The 19,496-nt window shown below is 42.9% G+C and overlaps 1 protein-coding gene across 1 annotated transcript in view; it reads left to right on the top strand.

The window, feature by feature from the left end:
- Positions 1 to 18,779, top strand: part of grm1a (glutamate receptor, metabotropic 1a) — a gene marked incomplete at both ends in the record, with an annotated part of 34,812 nt that extends 16,033 nt beyond the window's left edge. Inside the window, 6 exons of the mRNA XM_084082100.1 lie at positions 5,178 to 5,413; positions 7,775 to 8,021; positions 8,750 to 8,918; positions 11,595 to 11,721; positions 14,562 to 15,498; positions 17,972 to 18,779. Coding sequence (XP_083938226.1) covers positions 5,178 to 5,413; positions 7,775 to 8,021; positions 8,750 to 8,918; positions 11,595 to 11,721; positions 14,562 to 15,498; positions 17,972 to 18,779 — 2,524 coding nt within the window. The remainder of the gene's footprint in view (positions 1 to 5,177; positions 5,414 to 7,774; positions 8,022 to 8,749; positions 8,919 to 11,594; positions 11,722 to 14,561; positions 15,499 to 17,971) is intronic.
- Between the last annotated feature and the right edge of the window lie 717 nt (positions 18,780 to 19,496).

Raw genomic sequence — 19,496 nt, 5'->3', positions numbered from 1 at the left:
CAAACTGGGGCATGATGAATAAGTAAAAGCCGCCTGGATGGGCTTTTAATGGCTCAGAGCTCGACTGGGGTCCTCTCCGTCGCCTCAGGAGAGACCTGCTGGTACCATGGAGCTAACAAACCACTGCTGCTACCACGTTAAATTAACTGCGTCAGATGGCGAAGGAGGGGGGTGAGAGGGTAGATAAAACAATAGTAGTATGGAAAGACTTTGGGGAGGTGAGGTAATAAAATGATAGTGGGGCCGGTGCAGTAGGATGGTGTATTATTCTGGCGGCGGTTGTTGCTGCAGCATTAAAAAATCAACCACTACCGCCAGCGAAAAGAATGCAAATACAATACTTTTATTTAAGCTCCCCTCTGAGTGAATGGTTCAAATGTGTTTTTTTAATATAAAGTAAACATTTTCATATCACAATGTGTTGGTAGCACTGCAGCTTGTGTTAGAAACATAACTTGACAGTAAAATGACTTCCTTAACACCACTGCTGCATAGAAATTACAAAGACAACACAGGATTCAGCAATACAGGTGATGCAGAACAAAGAACAGAATGAGAGAAAGTGTTGTTGGGAAGAGACAATTACTTACTGTACTAATGTATGCAAGTATGTACAGTATGTGTGTGTGTGTGTGTGTGGGGGGGGGGTACAATTCTACTCGGAGTGTAAAAATGGACAATTTTTGTGTCAAATTAATTAACACTGAGGACTTCACTGTTGAATGAGAATTCACACCCCAGTAGTCCCTGAGTAGGAAGGAGCAGGAAAAGTAAAAGTTTTAAAATAAAGCAATTTGGGCATTCATATATAGCAATTAGGTAAGTCGTGACCATTGAAATGTATATAATGGACATATCCATTTATACAGTAGCAATGCTGTGCTTCCATGTCAAACATGGTACAATATAGGCTTCTGTGACCATTAGACAGCCTATTACCTATCTACTGCCGATGGGACTCAGGACTCCTGAATCGCTGCCCTCCAGTCTAGCATCATGGTCTTAAATGGTAAATGGTGCATTTATATAGCGCTTTTATCCAAAGCGCTTTACATAGATTGTGCATTACATTCACCCATTCACACACACATTCACGGCAGAGGAAATCATGCAAGGCACCAACCTGCTCATCGGGAGCAATTAGGGATTCGGCGACTTGCTCAAGAACACTTCGACACTAACTCTGGGGGAGCCCGGGATCGAACTGGGAACCTTCCGGTTCCCTTCCGGCCGCTCTACCAGCCACTCTACCCATGAATAGGTTGTGCACTTCTTGCCTTTCCTGGCTTTTCCCTGGGTCGGCTCCCATCCAGGGAACTTTCCTATCTTGCTGTGAGCTGGGTCCATGTCTGTCTCAGCCCCATACAGCAGTACTGTACCGACTGTATCTACTATAGATTTTTCAAGACTCTATGTATGGTCATGGCAAATATTTACTCTTTCTTCCTTACGGAGGGTACTTTAAGGAGACTCTTCCCATTCATTCTCCAGGGGAAATTGTGCATGTGATTAACTCTAGCCTGCCAATTAATTCATGGCTTCATAAATATACAAATGTGCTATCAAAGTGGAACTAGATCATCCGAGAGACAGAAGGAGTTTGCACTGCAGGCTACGCTACCTTAATAAATGATCTAGTTATTGGTGTGCTCAGCTGCTCTAAACAATGCTGTAAATTAAGAAGGAATTAATCATTATCGCTGTTATTAATCATGGGCTTTAGAAGAAGTATACATTGTACCTGAGAAATGTTGAACTTAATGCCTGCTGGATCATAAAATGGATTATTTGTGTGTGTGTGTGTGTGTGTGTGTGTGTGTGTGTGTGTGTGTGTGTGTGTGTGTGTGTGTGTGTGTGTGTGTGTGCGTGTGCGTGTGCGTGTGTGTGTGTGCGTGCGTGCGTGTGTGTGTGTGTGTGTGTGTGTGTGCGCGTGCGTGTGTGCGTGTGTGCGTGTATACAGGCCACACTCCCAATATAACTGAATACTTTCAAGTTTACCTCAATCGTCATAATTAATTGACCACATACCTGTAAGGTTACCATGTAAGGACATTAAAAGATGTCCTTACATAGAGACTAGAAGAGACTACTAGGGGGTTTGAATCCTCCGCAGTGCCTCCAGGTTGGCCGGGCGGGTATCCACATAAACACAACAGGCCATCTCTGTCTCTGCACTAGCGACTCCTTCTGGTCAGGTCTGGTCAGGGCGCCTGTTCAGTGGGATGGTGTGGAACTATTACGAATAGCATGTTCCTCCACATGCTTCACATCATCCTGGGGAACACCTCACTGTCAGGTGAAAAGATGTCCCAGTCCCACAGGGTATATCTGAGGAAATACCGGTACGTTAGTGTTAGTGCTCTCCCTATAGGACCGACTGTAGGAGTGACGGTGACAAAGGAACTGGAATACATGGGTAATAGTGAATTGGCATAACTACTAAAAATGCAGAGAAAAAGAAAAATGGGGGGAAAATTTTTGACAGAAAAGATAGCTGATAACAGAAATATGTACTGCATTCCCTTATCTTTGTCGCTAAACTAGCTGGTACTCGCTGTACCGTGCAACAAATTGCTGAGAATTCTTTACAAATCCTAGTGGGCCTATATGTGCTACTTTCCAGTTGCAAAAACTAAGAGGGTATTTGAGGAGTTGGGACGTCTTTAAAAAAACGGCGTTATAGAGTTTATCTGAGCAGACAGTATGAAGTTATTATGTACACAGTAACAGGTCCATTTGGGTCCATTTCTAACACTCTCTGCCTGGGTCAAATTAACCCATTGAGACCTGGAACGCATCTGTGTCACTTTTTGATTTGAGCTAAAAAGCAGTATTTTACACCTTGGCTTTTCAAAAATAGCAGATATACAAGCTCATAGCGCAGCACCGAGTGCCGCGCTACGAGCTTGTAGATCTGCTATTTCTGAAAAATTGTGAAAATATGTGCAAATCTTTGAATATATATTGTTTTAAAGCAAGCATTTTTAACTCAAATCAAACGTTTTTTCAGAATACTGTTGGGATTTAGAAGACATTTGTAGAATCGGCTTCAGGTGAAAATATGATTCTACACTTATCTCATTAGGCCCCTGTCCGTTGGCCTGAGAGTTCAGAGGAGTGTCAGGAGTGTCAGGACTGTCACAGCACAGTAGGGATCCTGACAGGACAGTGGAGAGAGAATGACATTTTACTTCATCACAAGCTCCAAACGTGAGACGCAACGAAGCATGTCTACCTCTGCAATACTTCCTGCATTATTCATGTGGAGTGTTGAATAACAATTCTTCCATCACTCTTTTCTTTTTTTCTCTACTACCCCCCCAATCCCAAATCCAATCTGTTCTCCACAGCTCTATTGGGACACACATACACACACACACACACACACACGCACGCACGCACGCACGCACGCACGCACATACACACACGTCTCTCTCTCTCTATCTCTCTTTCTCAGACACACTAACGCAAGAGAGAAAGAAATTAGATGAACTCATGCACTTGAAGAAGGAAATGTGACTGAGACGTGCCGATTCACGTGTCTCTGGCCTTAAGTTGGTTAGGAGAGGGAAACAGATGGCTCAGTTGAAATCACCATCTCAAAATATACAAAAACACTGCAAAGTCTTCAGAACTACAGGATTACCCAAACATGTAGTTACAGCAGTTAATGTGTACATTATCTTGTGCTCTCTGACTTTTTAGTCCTTCTTGTTTGAATTTCATTCAAAGGTAGTGGCTCCTGAATCGGTACTTGCATCAAATTTCTACAAGCTCTCAAACTGGGAGTTTGAGGTCATGCAAACCATTGATATAATGGTTTATAATGGCCATCTTTGATATAAATCTATGCGTGTGGAGAAGTGTGCTGTATTCTTTTTATCCTAATATGGGCTCTGATAGAACTGCCTTACATTCTTCCAAATGTACTGGAGTTGAATGTTTCCTTTTGCTCATTTAAAATGTCTTCTAACTGTGTGTAGAGTTTAGAGGGACAAGGATACATGGTGAACTAGAGACCTTGTGACTCACACTCACATGCACGCGCGCGCGCGCGCACACACACACACACACACACACACACACACACACACACACACACACACACACACACACACACACACACACACACACACACACACACACACACACACACACACACACACACACACACACACACACACACACACACACACACACACACACACACACACACACACACACACTTGTCCATCACCCCGAACATCTTATCTGTGTTAGGTAATTGGGTCCGTGGTGAGTCATTCCCTAATTGGTGGGTAGCTGTCAATAGCACAGGTATTTCAAGGCAGTAGCCTGCATTAGAGAGACAGACAGAGAGACCAAAATGGAGCCAGAACTCACTGAGATTTACCAGAGCATAAAAAGCGCCTAGCTCAGGGGCACCACTGTTTATCTTTTAATTTGTTTTTCTATATCCCTCACACCTGTACTCATTAATCTTAGGGCCTCACTGGCTAACTTCATATACCCAAATGTTTAATGGAAATTCTCCCACAAAGTTTCACCCAAGGAAACTGGCAAGCTAGGAGGGGGGGGGGATTGTTTATGTCAATGTTTTAATTGGGGATTATAGTGGATTTGGAATAAGCCACCAACCACTGCTGTCAAAGCCAATTTAACCACAGAGTGAAAAGTGTAGCCTATTACGCTGAATAGCACAAAGCTGGACCTTTGTAGTAGAATTTGATTATTTAGATGAAAATCACATATAAAAAGGCGTAGTACAGTCTTGTGTTATATTGCAAGCTCTTGATAGAGCACACTTTCTTGCTGTTTAACAGGGTAGTATCATTTTGATGTTCCAAATTTCCAATGGATTAGCCTCTTGGCTAATCCAATGTATAGTACTATATGTCAGGCTACACTTGTTTCTGTTTTGCTTCCAGTGCTTGAATCTACAGTAGCATTCTGGTTTATTTCACTGCTTCCTTTAATCTCTTTCATTGCTTCACTCGTTCTTATGCAGACAGCTTTACTTTTCCCTTCACTTATGAGATCTTTACTTTTACTAATAACACTATCTATCTATCTATCTATCTATCTATCTATCTATCTATCTATCTATCTATCTATCTATCTATCTATCTATCTATCTATCTATCTATCTATCTATCTATCTATCTATCTATCTGCAGTGATGGCTGGGCAGATCGTGAAGAGGTCGTACAGAACTATGAGCAGGAGGCTGAGGGTGGCATCACCATGAAGCTGCAGTCGGAAGAGGTGACATCCTTTGATGACTACTTCCTGAAGCTGCGTCTGGACACCAACACCAGAAACCCCTGGTTCGCTGAGTTCTGGCAGTACCGCTTCCAGTGTCGCCTACCAGGCCACCCACAGGAGAACAAGAAGTACAAGAAAGTCTGCTCTGGTGAGGGTCAACTCGGAGAGTTAAGGCTGTGCTGGCAAAGATAAATGGCACTTGGCAAGATCCAAGGCCCTCCGATAGTGTTGTTATGAAAATGGAAGTGCTTATTTTGTTGCCAAAGTGGTACGATTTCTTTCCCTATTTTTTTTCTCATACTTTTTTTAATAGTAGTAATCATTAAAATTAATGGACAAGGACAGCCTCATTTTCTGGCACTAAGCAATGTTGTCAGTGAGTGGGCTATTTAAGTGGATACATGATTGCACATTTTCAATGGTAATGGAATACTGTGTGCTTTCTCCCCCTTTCCTACGTGAATATTCTCTCTGCTCGCCCACTCAAGGTGATCACGGTAAATTAAATCAACATGTTTTAATCATATTTATAGCCAGACTATCAATGTATGCAACAAATCAAGCGACCAGAAATGCTACGCTCAGTCACATTCAAAATGCACAGATTGGCATGCTTTCAATCAAATGATGAATGTGAATCAGTAACTTAATGGGTTGATAATGCATGCATACTGTATGACAACCTTTCCCTGTTTTATTAATGTCAAATGTAATGTACAGTAATTGCTTCACTTTTAAAGTTAACCCCGAAAAGCCGAGCTAACGCAGAGCAATAGAATTACCCTTGCTTCTCAACTATCTCTGTTACTGTTCCATCATTTTTTTTAATTTAAATGTATTTCTTTCATTTTCCAAGATCTTCAAGGTGGTAAGTGCATATTTCTAGCCAAAATGAAGGCACTTTTTATTTTTATTTTTTTGCACATGCACTGAACTGTGGCCTATCAGCATCTCACTCCCACAGGATGTAAAAGAGTTTGACTGATGTGTCGATGAGGAGGGGAATTACTGTTGAAATTCCCCCAGGCCTGATTTCTACTTGGTTGCGAGCCGGCGTCATGCAGTGAAAATAGCAGGTCTACAAGCCCACAATGCGCCGCAGTGTGGCACGTTGTGAGCTTGTAGATCTGCTATTTCCGGTGCATGACAAAGTCTCACAAAGTAGAAATCAGGCATCAGATCGCTTTAGCTTAGGGAAGATTTTAGAGCTCTTGAAATGTGCAGTCCCAGCTCTAGTCTGGGGTGTGGACTGTATCAGTCAAACTCTGCTGTAGAGCACAGGGCTTCTTTTTGAGTGGTAAAAATATGAATTAAAAAAAAGCGCATAGAGGAATGATTCCCCATTGCACACACTGTAAAATCCTGAGCATTCATTTAACTTGGACAGCGTACTCTCACAGTGTGCATGATGCTCAGGGGTTTGCAGTGCCCAGTTGGCCCCATCCACCTGAAACACTGTGGCACAGTATATAAGACAGCACTTATTCTACAGTATGGACACAGCCCATCACACCCTCTGCTGCATGTCGTTGTCAAAGACACCGTGTCTCTGTCAATCAAATGCACTGTCTTATAGAGAAACACAGAAATGGAAATAGATTTTTTTTTTTAAACGTATAGCAGATCTATAAGCCTTGCAATATGTTGTGAGCTTGTAGATCTGCTATTCGCGCCGCGCAACACTGTTGTACGATGGAGTATAAAATGGACAAAAAAATGAATAAAATAATGAAAAATCGTAGTCGCGTTTTTAAGTAGGATATACTCTGTGGAAGAGAAATGCTAAAATGCAACTCTGATGACTGTAACATTTAGATTTTGGTGTCACTGTTTACAACTCTGCGTCCAAAGTCTTAGCAGTTTGCTTCAAGTGATTCTCAACGTCTGAATCCTGTTAAGCCTCTGGACACCATGTTGTGTGTTCCTCACTTATATTTAGCTGTAAATCAGCTGACGTCTGTCCACAATATACAGCATATTGTCCAGATCTGTGTCATAGATGATTTGCTGTATGTGGAAACACACCAACGTTGCACACAGATTTTTGCAGCACAATATTTGTTGTGTCATTACCCACAGTGCAACTGCACCCCACAACACTGCACAAAACTTGCAAGCCTGGCGGCCTCCAGCGTTGCCAGATTATGTGAGAGAAACAAGCAACCAGGTCTAGGAAAACCAGGCCAAAAGAAGCGACTATGGGCCACATGAGCACTTTAACATATACATCAGCTATTTGAAAATAGCAGATCTTGTGAGCTTGTAGATCGTCTATTTTCAAATAAAATCTTGCGGGGAAATTATAATAAGCAGATCTGGCAACCCTGGCGGCCTCCCCCGACAGTAAAATCAATTTCAACAAAAACCTTTTGGTGGAAAAGGTGTTATTTTCTGTGAATGCTCACAGAAAATAACACCTTTTTCCACTGTCGTTTGACAAAGTACAAATCTGTCATCATTCTTGACGCTCTCCTCCCACTTGACACTGTCCTCTCTTCCCCGCTAACAGGAAACGAGAGCCTGCATGAGAACTATGTGCAGGACAGTAAGATGGGCTTCGTCATCAACGCCATCTATGCCATGGCCCATGGCCTCCATGACATGCATACTGAACTGTGCCCGGGACAGCCAGGGCTGTGCCCGGCCATGGACCCCATCGATGGCAGTAAGCTGCTGGACTACCTGCTCAAGACCTCCTTCAGAGGCGTGTCGGGGGAGGAGGTGTACTTCGATGAAAACGGAGATACGCCTGGCAGGTAAGAAGATGTGGAGAGAGTCGTGGGAGGTGACAGGAAATGGGAACAATCTGCTTTCGCTCTCCCTATTTGCTCTCTTGCTCAGTCTTTCTCTCTCTCTCCCTCTGTCTCTCTCGCGCACGCACGCACGCGCGCGCACGCACGCACGCACACACACACACACACACACACACACACACACACACACACAGACACACACAGCATGTAATGAGTTCAGACTGGAACAAATCAAGTCTATTGTTCACTGCAGAAGTCATTTCCATTTACCTTTATAGTCCAACAGACAGAACCTGACAGTCATAAAATGCACTCCTGTCATTTCTTTGCTAGATGTCAGGTGTAGCAGAAACGGCCTCATTCAATACCCACTTGATGCCACAGTGTGCTCTGCTCAGTTGCATCTTCTATTTTCTGTGCGCAGCAGAACCAAGAATAAATTATGCATTTAATACCTCCAATCATGCTGGAAGAAGCTTATTATGTATAACTTATTATGCTCATAAGCTGTTACTGTGAAGTGGTTTGATTTGAATCCTTGTCATTACATTACTTGTCACTCTCTCAGTCTCTTCATCTCCTTATCTCCCCTCTCCCTTGCACTACGAATACGATCTTATTATTTCAATCCATCTGCCGTCCCTGCCCATTATCCTTTCGGTGTTTTTCTCTTGACCAAACATTTTCCATTTGCTAACTTTCTTCCTCTATCACAATCCACCCTCCCTCAGGTATGACATCATGAATCTGCAAAATGTGGGTGAAGATCGCTATGACTACATACTCGTGGGCTCCTGGCATGAGGGCTTCCTGAACATCGATGACGACAAGCTATGGTCCAACAGCAGTGACATGGTACGCTCGGTCTGCAGTGACCCTTGCTCCAAAGGACAGATCAAGGTATGTACACGACCTTTGCCAACTAGTGTTAACCTCTTAAACCCCATACGTTGTTGAGCGGAGTCCCTCATTGTCCCTCAGGTGACTTTTCTGTTCTCTACATTAAATATCTTCGCAACTTATTGTGAGTCTCCAGAATATGGATGGGGTTTAATGCTATTCATAGCTTTTGGATACAGCCTACTTCAGCAATCAGTGGGTTGGATTGGTTGTGCAGAGCAACATAATGGGTAACAGAACGTTTAGCCATGTTCAGCTTTACCTGTGGTGAGCCAATTTACAATTTATGTACTTATTCAGAGTGACTTACAAAGTGCAACATCAGAGCAAATGGCATGCATCCTAGACAACAACAAACAGGCTAAATGGTCAAATAAATAGAGGGTAAAGTAAACAAGTAAATGTTAAACACGTGATTAACTAACTTAGATCTGCATAGTAGTACAGTATAACTAACATCTATCAGTGAAACCTAGCATATGGCTGGACCGTGTATGGCTACCCATGGGCAATGTGTGAAATTGTTGGCAATTTGTAGAGGGATAGTCGGTGGGAGTGTCTTGCACAGTAAAATGGTCTATCACACATTCTATAACACAAGTCTTCTTGACATTTACAGGGTCATAACAAACATTTGAATGTGTATTATGCTGATCCTTGAGCAGCAAACTTTAAATGAAAGGCTCCTATTACTTTAGATAGGACAAATACATACTCTTTTTTTAGGCCCATGTTTGATTGAACACAACATTTTCTAATCAATCATTTACGTCCATCTGTCTAATGATCAAGTTCAAATGGTATGGAAAAAAAAGCTTAATTAAACATAATTGACATATAAAGCTTTTTTTTTTAATCATTTATTATAATCTGTCCAACAGCTTATTACTTAAAGAAGGAATTCAGACTCCTCTGAGTTGAGCTTGGTGCTCTCTTCCTTTTGTGTGACATTCTCTGTAATATGAAAAAAGAAAAACACACCTCTTATGTGTTATTTTTATATAAATAATTAAGTAGTGAAAGCACATCAATCAGCTGATCAGTCAGTATAAATATAAACTAATGGGCCCCAGCATGATAATCTTTGGACCAGACCCCTAAAGTATGTTTGACAAGCCATACATTTTTGTATCTGCACAGGCTTATAGTTATGAAACTATCTCATATTTTGACACTACTACTTGCAGTCTTTCACTCTATGGGAGGAAACCGGTGACAAAAAGATAAAAAAGAGAGAAGTATGACTAAGTAACAGCAGCTCAAATTTTACCATCAACTGTTGAAATTAGTTTTCCAGTATATAATATCAGATGCACTGAAAGTCTAAAATTGTGCAATAATTCTCAAAGTGCTGCTTGTGCAAAATACATTTAAACCTTAAAGAGTCAATAATGCATTTAGAATGTCTAGAGAGATGACTGCTAGGCCAACCGGCCGCTAATGCTGTAAATGGTGGTTCCTCAGCTTGCTACCTCAACTTGATCACTCAGTAACATATCCGTCTGTTGGGCTGGCTCCACTGTAGTAGCCCAGCCAAAAATAGGCTGACAAGAATTGATAAGAGGAAAGAGCAGTGTTAGGGGGTGAAGTAGAGTCTGAAGAGGTGCGTTTCAGCCTGGCGTAAAAAGGGGAGTGAGTCTGCAGTCCTGACAGAGGGGGAGGTCATTCCACAGCTTGGGAGTCTAGGACACTTAGCGGTGAACCAGGGTGTCATAGGGAAAGTAGGGATAACAAGGGAGTGATTCAGTCCAGATGGATTACATCCAGAACCAGTCCTTTCTGCATCTGTTGAAAAGATGTTTCACTCACTGAATAAATAAATAAATGTATAAATAATTAAATGTATAAATAATTAAATGTATAACCAAATTAATGAAATATACACAAGTGAGTAAGTAAGTGAGTAAGTGTGTGTGTGTGTGTGTGTGTGTGTGTGTGTGTGTGTGTGTGTGTGTGTGTGTGTGTGTGTGTGTGTGTGTGTGTGTGTGTGTGTGTGTGTGTGTGTGTGTGTGTGTGTGTGTGTGTAATATTTTATGGTAAAAGTAATGTATAATTTAGATATATATTTATATCTAAATCTTTCATCCATGGAATTTTTATATTTATTTCTAAGATTCCAGTTGAAACGTTGTAGCATAGATCATGTTTGGTTTTGTTCAAAGTTTTGAAAATCTCCTTTCCCCCTTTGATGAGATAACCCATTCCTCCCAGTAAATAGAAACAGTGGTATTGAGCGTAGCTTGAGGAAATGCCCTGATTTGCTTCATCTGTTTGTTTTCAGCCTAGACATACAGTAAGTCCCCCTGAGGCGGGAGGCATCCTCTGTCCTGCATACTTTTGCTTCTCTGTCTAACTGCTTTGTTTTGCTGCCCCACTTATCACCTTTATTTTACATATCACAGCACCAAAAACAAATCTACTACGTGAGCAGAGAGTAAATTCATCTGGCCTTGTTTATGTGTGTCTGGGGCTCAGAAAGGAAACTGGTGCACGTTGCTATACTCCTTAAAAAGCAAACAACAAAACAAAACATTATTGTTTTATATCCCCTCGATATCTGCTTATTAATTCAGCTTGGGGCAATTTAGATCATGACTCAATTTGTATTTTTGTATTTGTATTTTGTCTTGTTCTGTTGCTGGTGTTGGGAATAACGGCTGTAGTTTCTGTGTGTAGGTGATCAGGAAAGGTGAGGTGAGCTGTTGCTGGATCTGCACAACATGCAAGGACAACGAGATAGTCCAGGATGAGTTCACGTGCAAGGCCTGTGAGCTGGGATGGTGGCCTGATGATGAGCTCGAGGGTAAGTGAGGCACAGCCAGTCATCTTGTCTCCAGCACTGTCTCCATTCCACTACCTGCCATTATCAGCATGTATTCAGAGTAGGTGTCATATTTTTTTATTATCGCAACAATAACATACAACACAGAAATAGCTAGTCACGTGTTGTTGTTGTTAGATCTCGGGGGCTCAAACTTAACACTACTGTCCATATCTCCACACCTCCACTGGCTCATTACTTTAGATTTAGACATGAGGGAAATCATTTTCAACAGCACTGTACACAGAAACAAACAACAATACACAGGTATCATGCTTTTGCCCAAGCAAGCCCTTTACTATGCTCTTTTCACACCCGTTCCTGCCACAATTCTTTCATAAAACACCAAGATCATTGTTTCTCCCAAAACAGCATCAACCCACGTAAACAACCAACCTTCAATTCCCTGTTTTATGGGTCCATTTGTACACTGAGTTAAATTAGGTCTGGTCCATTACCAAGTTCTCTCTAAAGCTCTTTCAGGAACTGTGTATTTCCCATAGACTGTAAAGTGCGATGTCTAAACTTTAGAAGAATAGGCTTTCAGCATCATAAAAACCGCCTTTGTTTTGGTGAGTAGCTAAATTATATTCTTTATTTTTTACTACAGTTTAGACATCGTAATTTACAGTCTATGGGAAATACACAGTTCCTGGCAGAGCGAGAGTTAAATGAACACTCAGTTCTTTACAGTCCATCTTTCCTCCCTCTAACCCAATCAACCCAAACGACCCTCAACAGTTCATAACCACCTCAACAAGGCGATGTAAATAGCACTTCATCTTTTCTATCACGCTCAATTTCAACACCATATATCCATATGCGTTGTGCCATATTAATCTTCCATCAGCTGCTCTCCCAGCTGATAACATCCCCTTGCCCTCCTTCCCCCTCTCCTCACTATACCTGCCAAACACTCCTTCACTTGGCTCTCTGCCGAGCTGCTCTCTCTTGCCTCTCCATCATTTGTTGCGACCCAGCAGTGATTTAGACAGCAAGTTGGTGAGCTGAGAGATGCTCTCAGTTCCCGGGTGAACAATTAACACAGCGAGAGTCCTGTTTCGCCTTCCCCCCATTCATTCTGATTATGAGTGTGGACCTTGTGTGAATACTATGTTTCTACGTCGATCCATACATTGAATTGGCAGTGGCTTTTTAAAAGGTCCTTTGAGATCCCTTGCCTTTGCCATTTGTTGTTTTCTGTTGAGGTCAAGACTGAGTGTGCCAAGAGAAAAGGGGTAAGCAGGAGTGAGTGTGTATTTGAATTATTCAACAGAAAGCTACTTAAAGCTCTGGCATGACAGTATAGGTTTTAGAGGCATAACGGATTTCAGGCATGTGTGAGAAAGGTTAAAGATAAGTGCATTTCATCTGTGCCAACCTTGGCCATTTGAACCGTGTGAGACTGATGCCCAGATAAGCTAAGCTGGGTGGTCAAAAGAAAGGTGATAAGAATTCTCAGGAGTGAAGCTTTACCTTTTTGAGTGCAGTTCTTTCATAGAATCTTATAGAATATTTTTTTATTTTTTGCTTTATTTGTATTCATAAAAAAAATATATAGTTGTTTTATTCAAGGAAAAGTACAGAGTTATAGAAAGTTAGAGTTTCTGTCAGTGACACTTTTCTTTAGTTTTTTCTACGTCACAAACATACAAAGACAGGACAAACACATCCTCTCCCATTTGGTTAGCCAGAGTGACCAAGAGTGATCAGTTTGAATCATAGAATCGTATCTAAGTGATATTTTTTGCATTATTTTTTATACCATGCAAATTCACATTCTGTTTCATTTTGGAAAGGATAATGAGGCAAATTACACTATTAAAACCAATTTTGGATTGATAGATTGCTAGTTCTTGTTATGTTCATATGGGACGTATGCCTGCAGTTTTCCCTATGCATATAGCCTTGGCTGTGATGGTAGTGACTGTAATGCTATTAGGAGCAGTGCATAATTTGTGGGGTTTTAAACCGACTCGAGGGACATCAACGTTCTTCCATTAAGCTGCAGGAAGTTTCACTGTGTGCTGGATGACAAATATAATACTTGTGTCTCATGAATCATTGCTCATGATCAAATATTCACATGCACAAGTAAAACACACACACACGGCCGCGCGCACACACGCACGCACGCACGCACGCACGCACGCACGCACGCACGCACGCACGCACGCACGCACGCACGCACACACACACACACACACACACACACACACACACACACACACACACACACACACACACACACACACACACACACACACACACACACGCACACACGCACACACACATTTGGTGCAACATGAGGATGAGAGAGGAGTCAGACAGGGCTACAGCTTTTGTGTCGGTGTGTGTGAATTCCTTCTCCAGAAATGTCATCTTTGAAGTGCCATGATGTCACCTCCATTACCTTCATCACCTCCCCGGTGTCTCTAAATCTGCTCCTTTAACCTGCTTCTGCATTCTTGTATTATTCCTTGATATGGTCTGATGTTTTCTCAAAAGGTACGCGTGTATGTATACACATTAAAGATCTACTGTGATCCTGTAACTTAAGCCTACAACTGGGTTGTCCCACAGGGCTACAGGTATTATATCGGGGACTGTGCTGCTCGGTTTTGTATAATCTAATGAACATAATAAAAATGATTTCTTTTTTTGTATTTGCTGTATTTGGAGGCTGTAATAGGTTTGTTTATGTTGGTAATGAGTAAAACGGACCTATATTATGATTAATGATGGGGTACAAAAACTCCTTTAACGTATATAGGGAGCTACACAAAAATCAGGCTGATAGTGTTTTCTTCTGATCTTTCCAGGATGCCAGCCACTGCCTCTGAAGGTCCTCGACTGGTTAGACGTGGAGTCCATGGTGGCGGTGGCTTTCTCCTGCATCGGCATCCTCATCACCGCCTTCGTCACCTTCATCTTCATCCAGTACCGCGACACGCCTGTGGTCAAGTCCTCCAGTCGGGAACTCTGCTTAATCATCTTGACAGGCATCTTCCTGGGCTACATCTGCCCGTTCACCCTGATCGCCCGCCCCACGGTGGTCTCCTGTTACCTGCAGCGCCTCCTGGTAGGCCTGTCCTCTGCCATGTGCTACTCCGCCCTGGTGACCAAAACCAACCGCATCGCCCGCATCCTGGCGGGCAGCAAGAAGAAAATCTGCACGAAGAAGCCCCGCTTCATGAGCGCGTGGGCCCAGGTGGTCATCGCCTCCATGCTGATCAGCGTCCAGCTCACCCTGGAGATCACGCTCATCATCCTGGAGCCCCCGGCGCCCGTCAAGTCCTACCCGAGCATCCGCGAGGTCTACCTCATCTGTAACACCAGCAACGTAGGCATGGTGGCACCGCTGGGCTACAACGGCCTGCTGATCCTGAGCTGCACCTACTACGCCTTCAAGACGCGCAACGTGCCGGCCAACTTCAACGAGGCCAAGTACATCGCCTTCACCATGTACACCACCTGCATCATCTGGCTGGCCTTTGTGCCCATCTACTTCGGCTCCAACTACAAGATCATCACCACGTCCTTCTCTGTCAGCCTGAGCGTCACCGTGGCACTGGGGTGCATGTTCACGCCCAAGATGTACATTATCATCGCCAAACCGGAGAGGAACGTGCGCAGCGCCTTTACCACGTCTGACCAGGTGCGAATGCACGTCGGAGATGGGAAGACTGTGACCCCTGCAGGGAGCAACAGCCTGTTCAATATGTTCCGCAGGAAGAAGAATGGATCTGGCAGCGCCAAGTGAGTGACCTTCTATGAGGCTTTATATTACACTACTAAATTATGCGTATTGGGGTGTTTGTGCAGATAAAATGATAGTTTGAGGCCTGGATACTCAAATGGTGCTGTGAATCATCTAGTGATCTCCTAATGTTTCATTTTGTGAATCGGCAGTATCATGGGTACAATATTTGTACTGTAAATGATAATAATTTTGATGATAAGAGTGACATAATGTAATTCATATTGTGGAATCTTTACTGCAGAGGATTTGGAGTCTTCATGCATCTTGCTATCAACAGTTTATTTTCTTCTAAGCACCCCAATGTGTTTCATGTCAATCTTTATTGTCAAATTGTTTAGATGGGAGCCTATAGTTTATAAATGAGAGATAAAATGAAATAGATATGACACATGCCCCGCTCCCTTAGAATACAGTATAACTTGGCTGTCAATGGAGGCTAAATTTAATAAAGGCCTCCCAAGTGTAACTTGGGTATTGATTCATTTTAGACCAGGGGACTGATTATCTCTAATGATGATTAAAATGTTTTTTTACTCACTTAAATTTTACTGACACACTTCTATTTAGACCACACTTGGCTGATTCATACTTCATCATAAGACGGTGTCCTGTGTTGAACATGATTTTTCAACGCTCGGCTCCGGTATACAATGAAGTATAAATTAAGCATTTTGAGGCTATTTTGAGGAATCTTTGCTCATAAAGGCATACCCCATATAGGGACACCAGGGTTAATGTGGTTAAATATAAGACTTGCATAAAACTCTCTTGAGATCCACAGCAAAGACACAACAACAAGTTCTTGAAGTAAGCAATTGGACAAAGAATGAGAGGGGTCCAACTATCTTTCTGTGTTGTCTTTCACCCTTACAACGCTGTGTTGTAACCACTTTAAGCTGTATAGAGTACTGATCTGATGGAGTGACATATAGCCTGGCAAATGTCTAGGCACAGGGTTCTGTGGAGAACCCCTGTCCTGGAGAGCTGCTCTGTCAAAAGATCTTGGTACAGTATCTAGAGGGGAGATTGCATAGTAAATTCCTGAGTGTTCATTTATATCCGAGAGTTTAACAATGGTCCCTTCCACTTTCAGAGTTAAATGAACACAGGATGTACAGTACAGTAATGTGCCAACAACTGCTGTATCAGCCAAATGATGGTTGGTCAAATTACCAACTGTTTAGCACACATTTGGTGGTTTGTTTGCTGTCTTGCCTCTGTGGCGGGTAGGGTGAAGGTCTCTAAATAGATCTGTTCTGATTGTTGGGCAGCCAAATAATACCCTTTGACAGTGTAGCCTCCAGGTAGGACATTTGCAACCCTTTTGGTTTTGGTTTATTCTGAATTCCTCTCACATTTGAAGGACCATACTGGCATCACTGCATGCTGTCGTCTATTCACAAACTTAGACCACATATCGTTATCAAACAATGTAGACTGTTTTTCTGTAAATTCCACTTTCCTTTTTTCATATTGTGTATGTTCACATTTTCTCTATAATCATTCAAATGTTACTGAACCTACAGTACCTGAACATCAAAGTTAACCTTGACTAAACTTGACTGCAGCGATAAGATCCCCTTTCCAGATAAAATGCAGCACTTGACCACTTAAGCCCTACTTTATAGTTCGTCATACAGCAGTGTTGCATAGCAAAAATAGATTATTAAAATCCTCGGTTAATTTGGCTTGTGGTGCAAGTTTTGCACGCCTTTTCAACATGAAATGTAGTGAATGAGGTGGGTAAGAACCAAATATCTAAAAAGAAAGCCCAGAAAAAGGGTCTACCCTTATGTACAATATGTGGTTGATGTTGAGAAGAGACAATGACATGTACCGTAGTGATGCCATATGGTCCGTTGACAGTTCTCAGCATGAATGCTTCTCTGTCGTCCCTCACTAATCACATCCTATGCCACTTTGCACTAAACTGTGTGTCATTTTCAGGCCAGTTTAAGCACTAGCAGAAATATGTTGCAAGTGCATGTGGCACATTTCAGCTCGATAAGCACTAAAGATGCACTGATTTAAATCAGCTGAATGGCTCTGATACTGTTCATAATGCACTGCCTGCAGCACATTATGAACCACTATAAATTTGTGAAGTGCCACCACTGGTAAATGTTTGGAGCTAATGAACAAACCCTGTGCAGTGCTATTAATGTAAAATCATGTCAACGTATTTTAACATGTGTTATGCTTAATTTATACTCCGTCATATGCCGATGTCACGTGCCGAACGTTGCCGATCTACAAGCTCACAGCGCGCCATCATGAATGTGACGCGTTGTGTTGTGAGCTTGTAGATTGGCCACTTTCGGCTTGCGACCAAGTATAAATCAGGCTTAAGAAATGCTGAAATACTGCTGTTTTGTCGGTCAACTGTTGTTTTGATGTTGTTAACATGTTTGTCAGCAACCACCTCCTTGTTTCCTGCGATAGTAACTTGGGTCTTTATCTCGTTTATAGTTCTAATGGCAAGTCTGTGTCATGGTCTGAATCAGGTGCAAGACACCCTCCGAGGGGGGGGAATGTGTGGCACAGACTGTCTGTGCATGTGAGGAAACAGGAAGCCGGCTCGAATCAGACGGCGGTCATCAGGCCCCTAACTAACACCCCCGACCCCCACAGCTGTGAGCCTGCGGCCCATGACCTTGGCACAGACCCCCAGCTCCCCCACAATCCACCTGACTCTAAGGCTCTGTACAACGTGGCAGAGGAGGACGACGGCGAGGGGGACGTGCACCGCCCTCTGTGGACCCCCACCCGTTCTGGAGCACGCCCCAGGCTGGACTCCGATTCGGAAACACTGGCTTCTTATTTGCCAACCCGCTTAACAAACTGCGCCACCGAGCCCCCTCGGGGGACGGTGGTGGACACGCACACCTCCGGTGTCCCTGTGGTGAAGGTCAGCGCCACAAAGGAGTCGGTTCCCGCCGGCGAGCCTTTGGGCTCAGCCCTCGCCTCTCAGCTCCCATTGGGGGCTTTCGGAGAGGAGGGGTCCGAGGGCGAGGAACAGGACCTCTTGCACAGCTACATGTACGATGAGAGCAGGGAAGAGGATCACGAGGAGGGAGGGGAGGATCTGACTCAGAGCAAATTAACACTTGAGGATTCCTTGGCTCTGTCTCCCCCCTCCCCCTTCAGGGACTCTGTGTGTTCGGGGGGGTCTCTATCTGGGTCCCTCGTTGCCGAGTCGTTCACAGGAAGCCCGCCGAGCTCCGTCTACACCGCCGACATCCTCCAAGACTTCCGACAGAGCTCCTCAACACTGTGAGAGCACAATGGGCACTGCTGACACAATCACTATCAGCACACACATTCACGTCACACAGACATGCATATATACGCACACATGCACACATACAAACACATTCAACACATTTTCCGGATAGATCAACTATTTCACAGGTTTTTACCTAGTTTCTTTCTTTTTCTTACTGTTTCTGTCATTTACTTACTTGGAATTTTACTTATCTGCTTTTATTGAAGAAGGGTTATAGATTAAAACAGAATAATACCTGGAACCGTCCAGGATTGCTTATGCTGATGAAGGGCTGTGTGTCCTCACAGCCTTTCAGTACACGCTGAAACTGGGAATTGTGCCAAAACTAGCCAGCGATTGTGCCAAAATTCTTAAGGATTAAGAAAAGCTTAAAAGCACAATGAAGGATGTAGCTATTATTTTCACATTGTAGTGCAATTAAAATGGCCTATATAGGTAACAAATGGAGGGAAGCCCACTTGATGTGTATTGCACTCTAAGCATAGCCCAAACTGATTCCAAGGACTTCAATGGCTAGAATGCATTTACTGCCAGATCAAATTAGCCTTGCACATGTGCTACAATGTACACGTGCAGCTCTGTTTATGTGCATAGCAGTCAAAGCTGGATCCAGAAGCTATTTGCTTCTTTTTTTGTCTTTTCCTTTTTTTTAAAGACTTTTTCATAACGCCAATGTTAATAAGAAGCATTCACCTCAGCTTTCACACT

Source organism: Gymnoscopelus microlampas (assembly GCF_963454915.1).
Source record: "Gymnoscopelus microlampas genome assembly, chromosome: 16".
NCBI classification, from domain to species: domain Eukaryota; kingdom Metazoa; phylum Chordata; class Actinopteri; order Myctophiformes; family Myctophidae; genus Gymnoscopelus; species Gymnoscopelus microlampas.
This window is presented reverse-complemented; position numbering and strand designations above follow the sequence as displayed.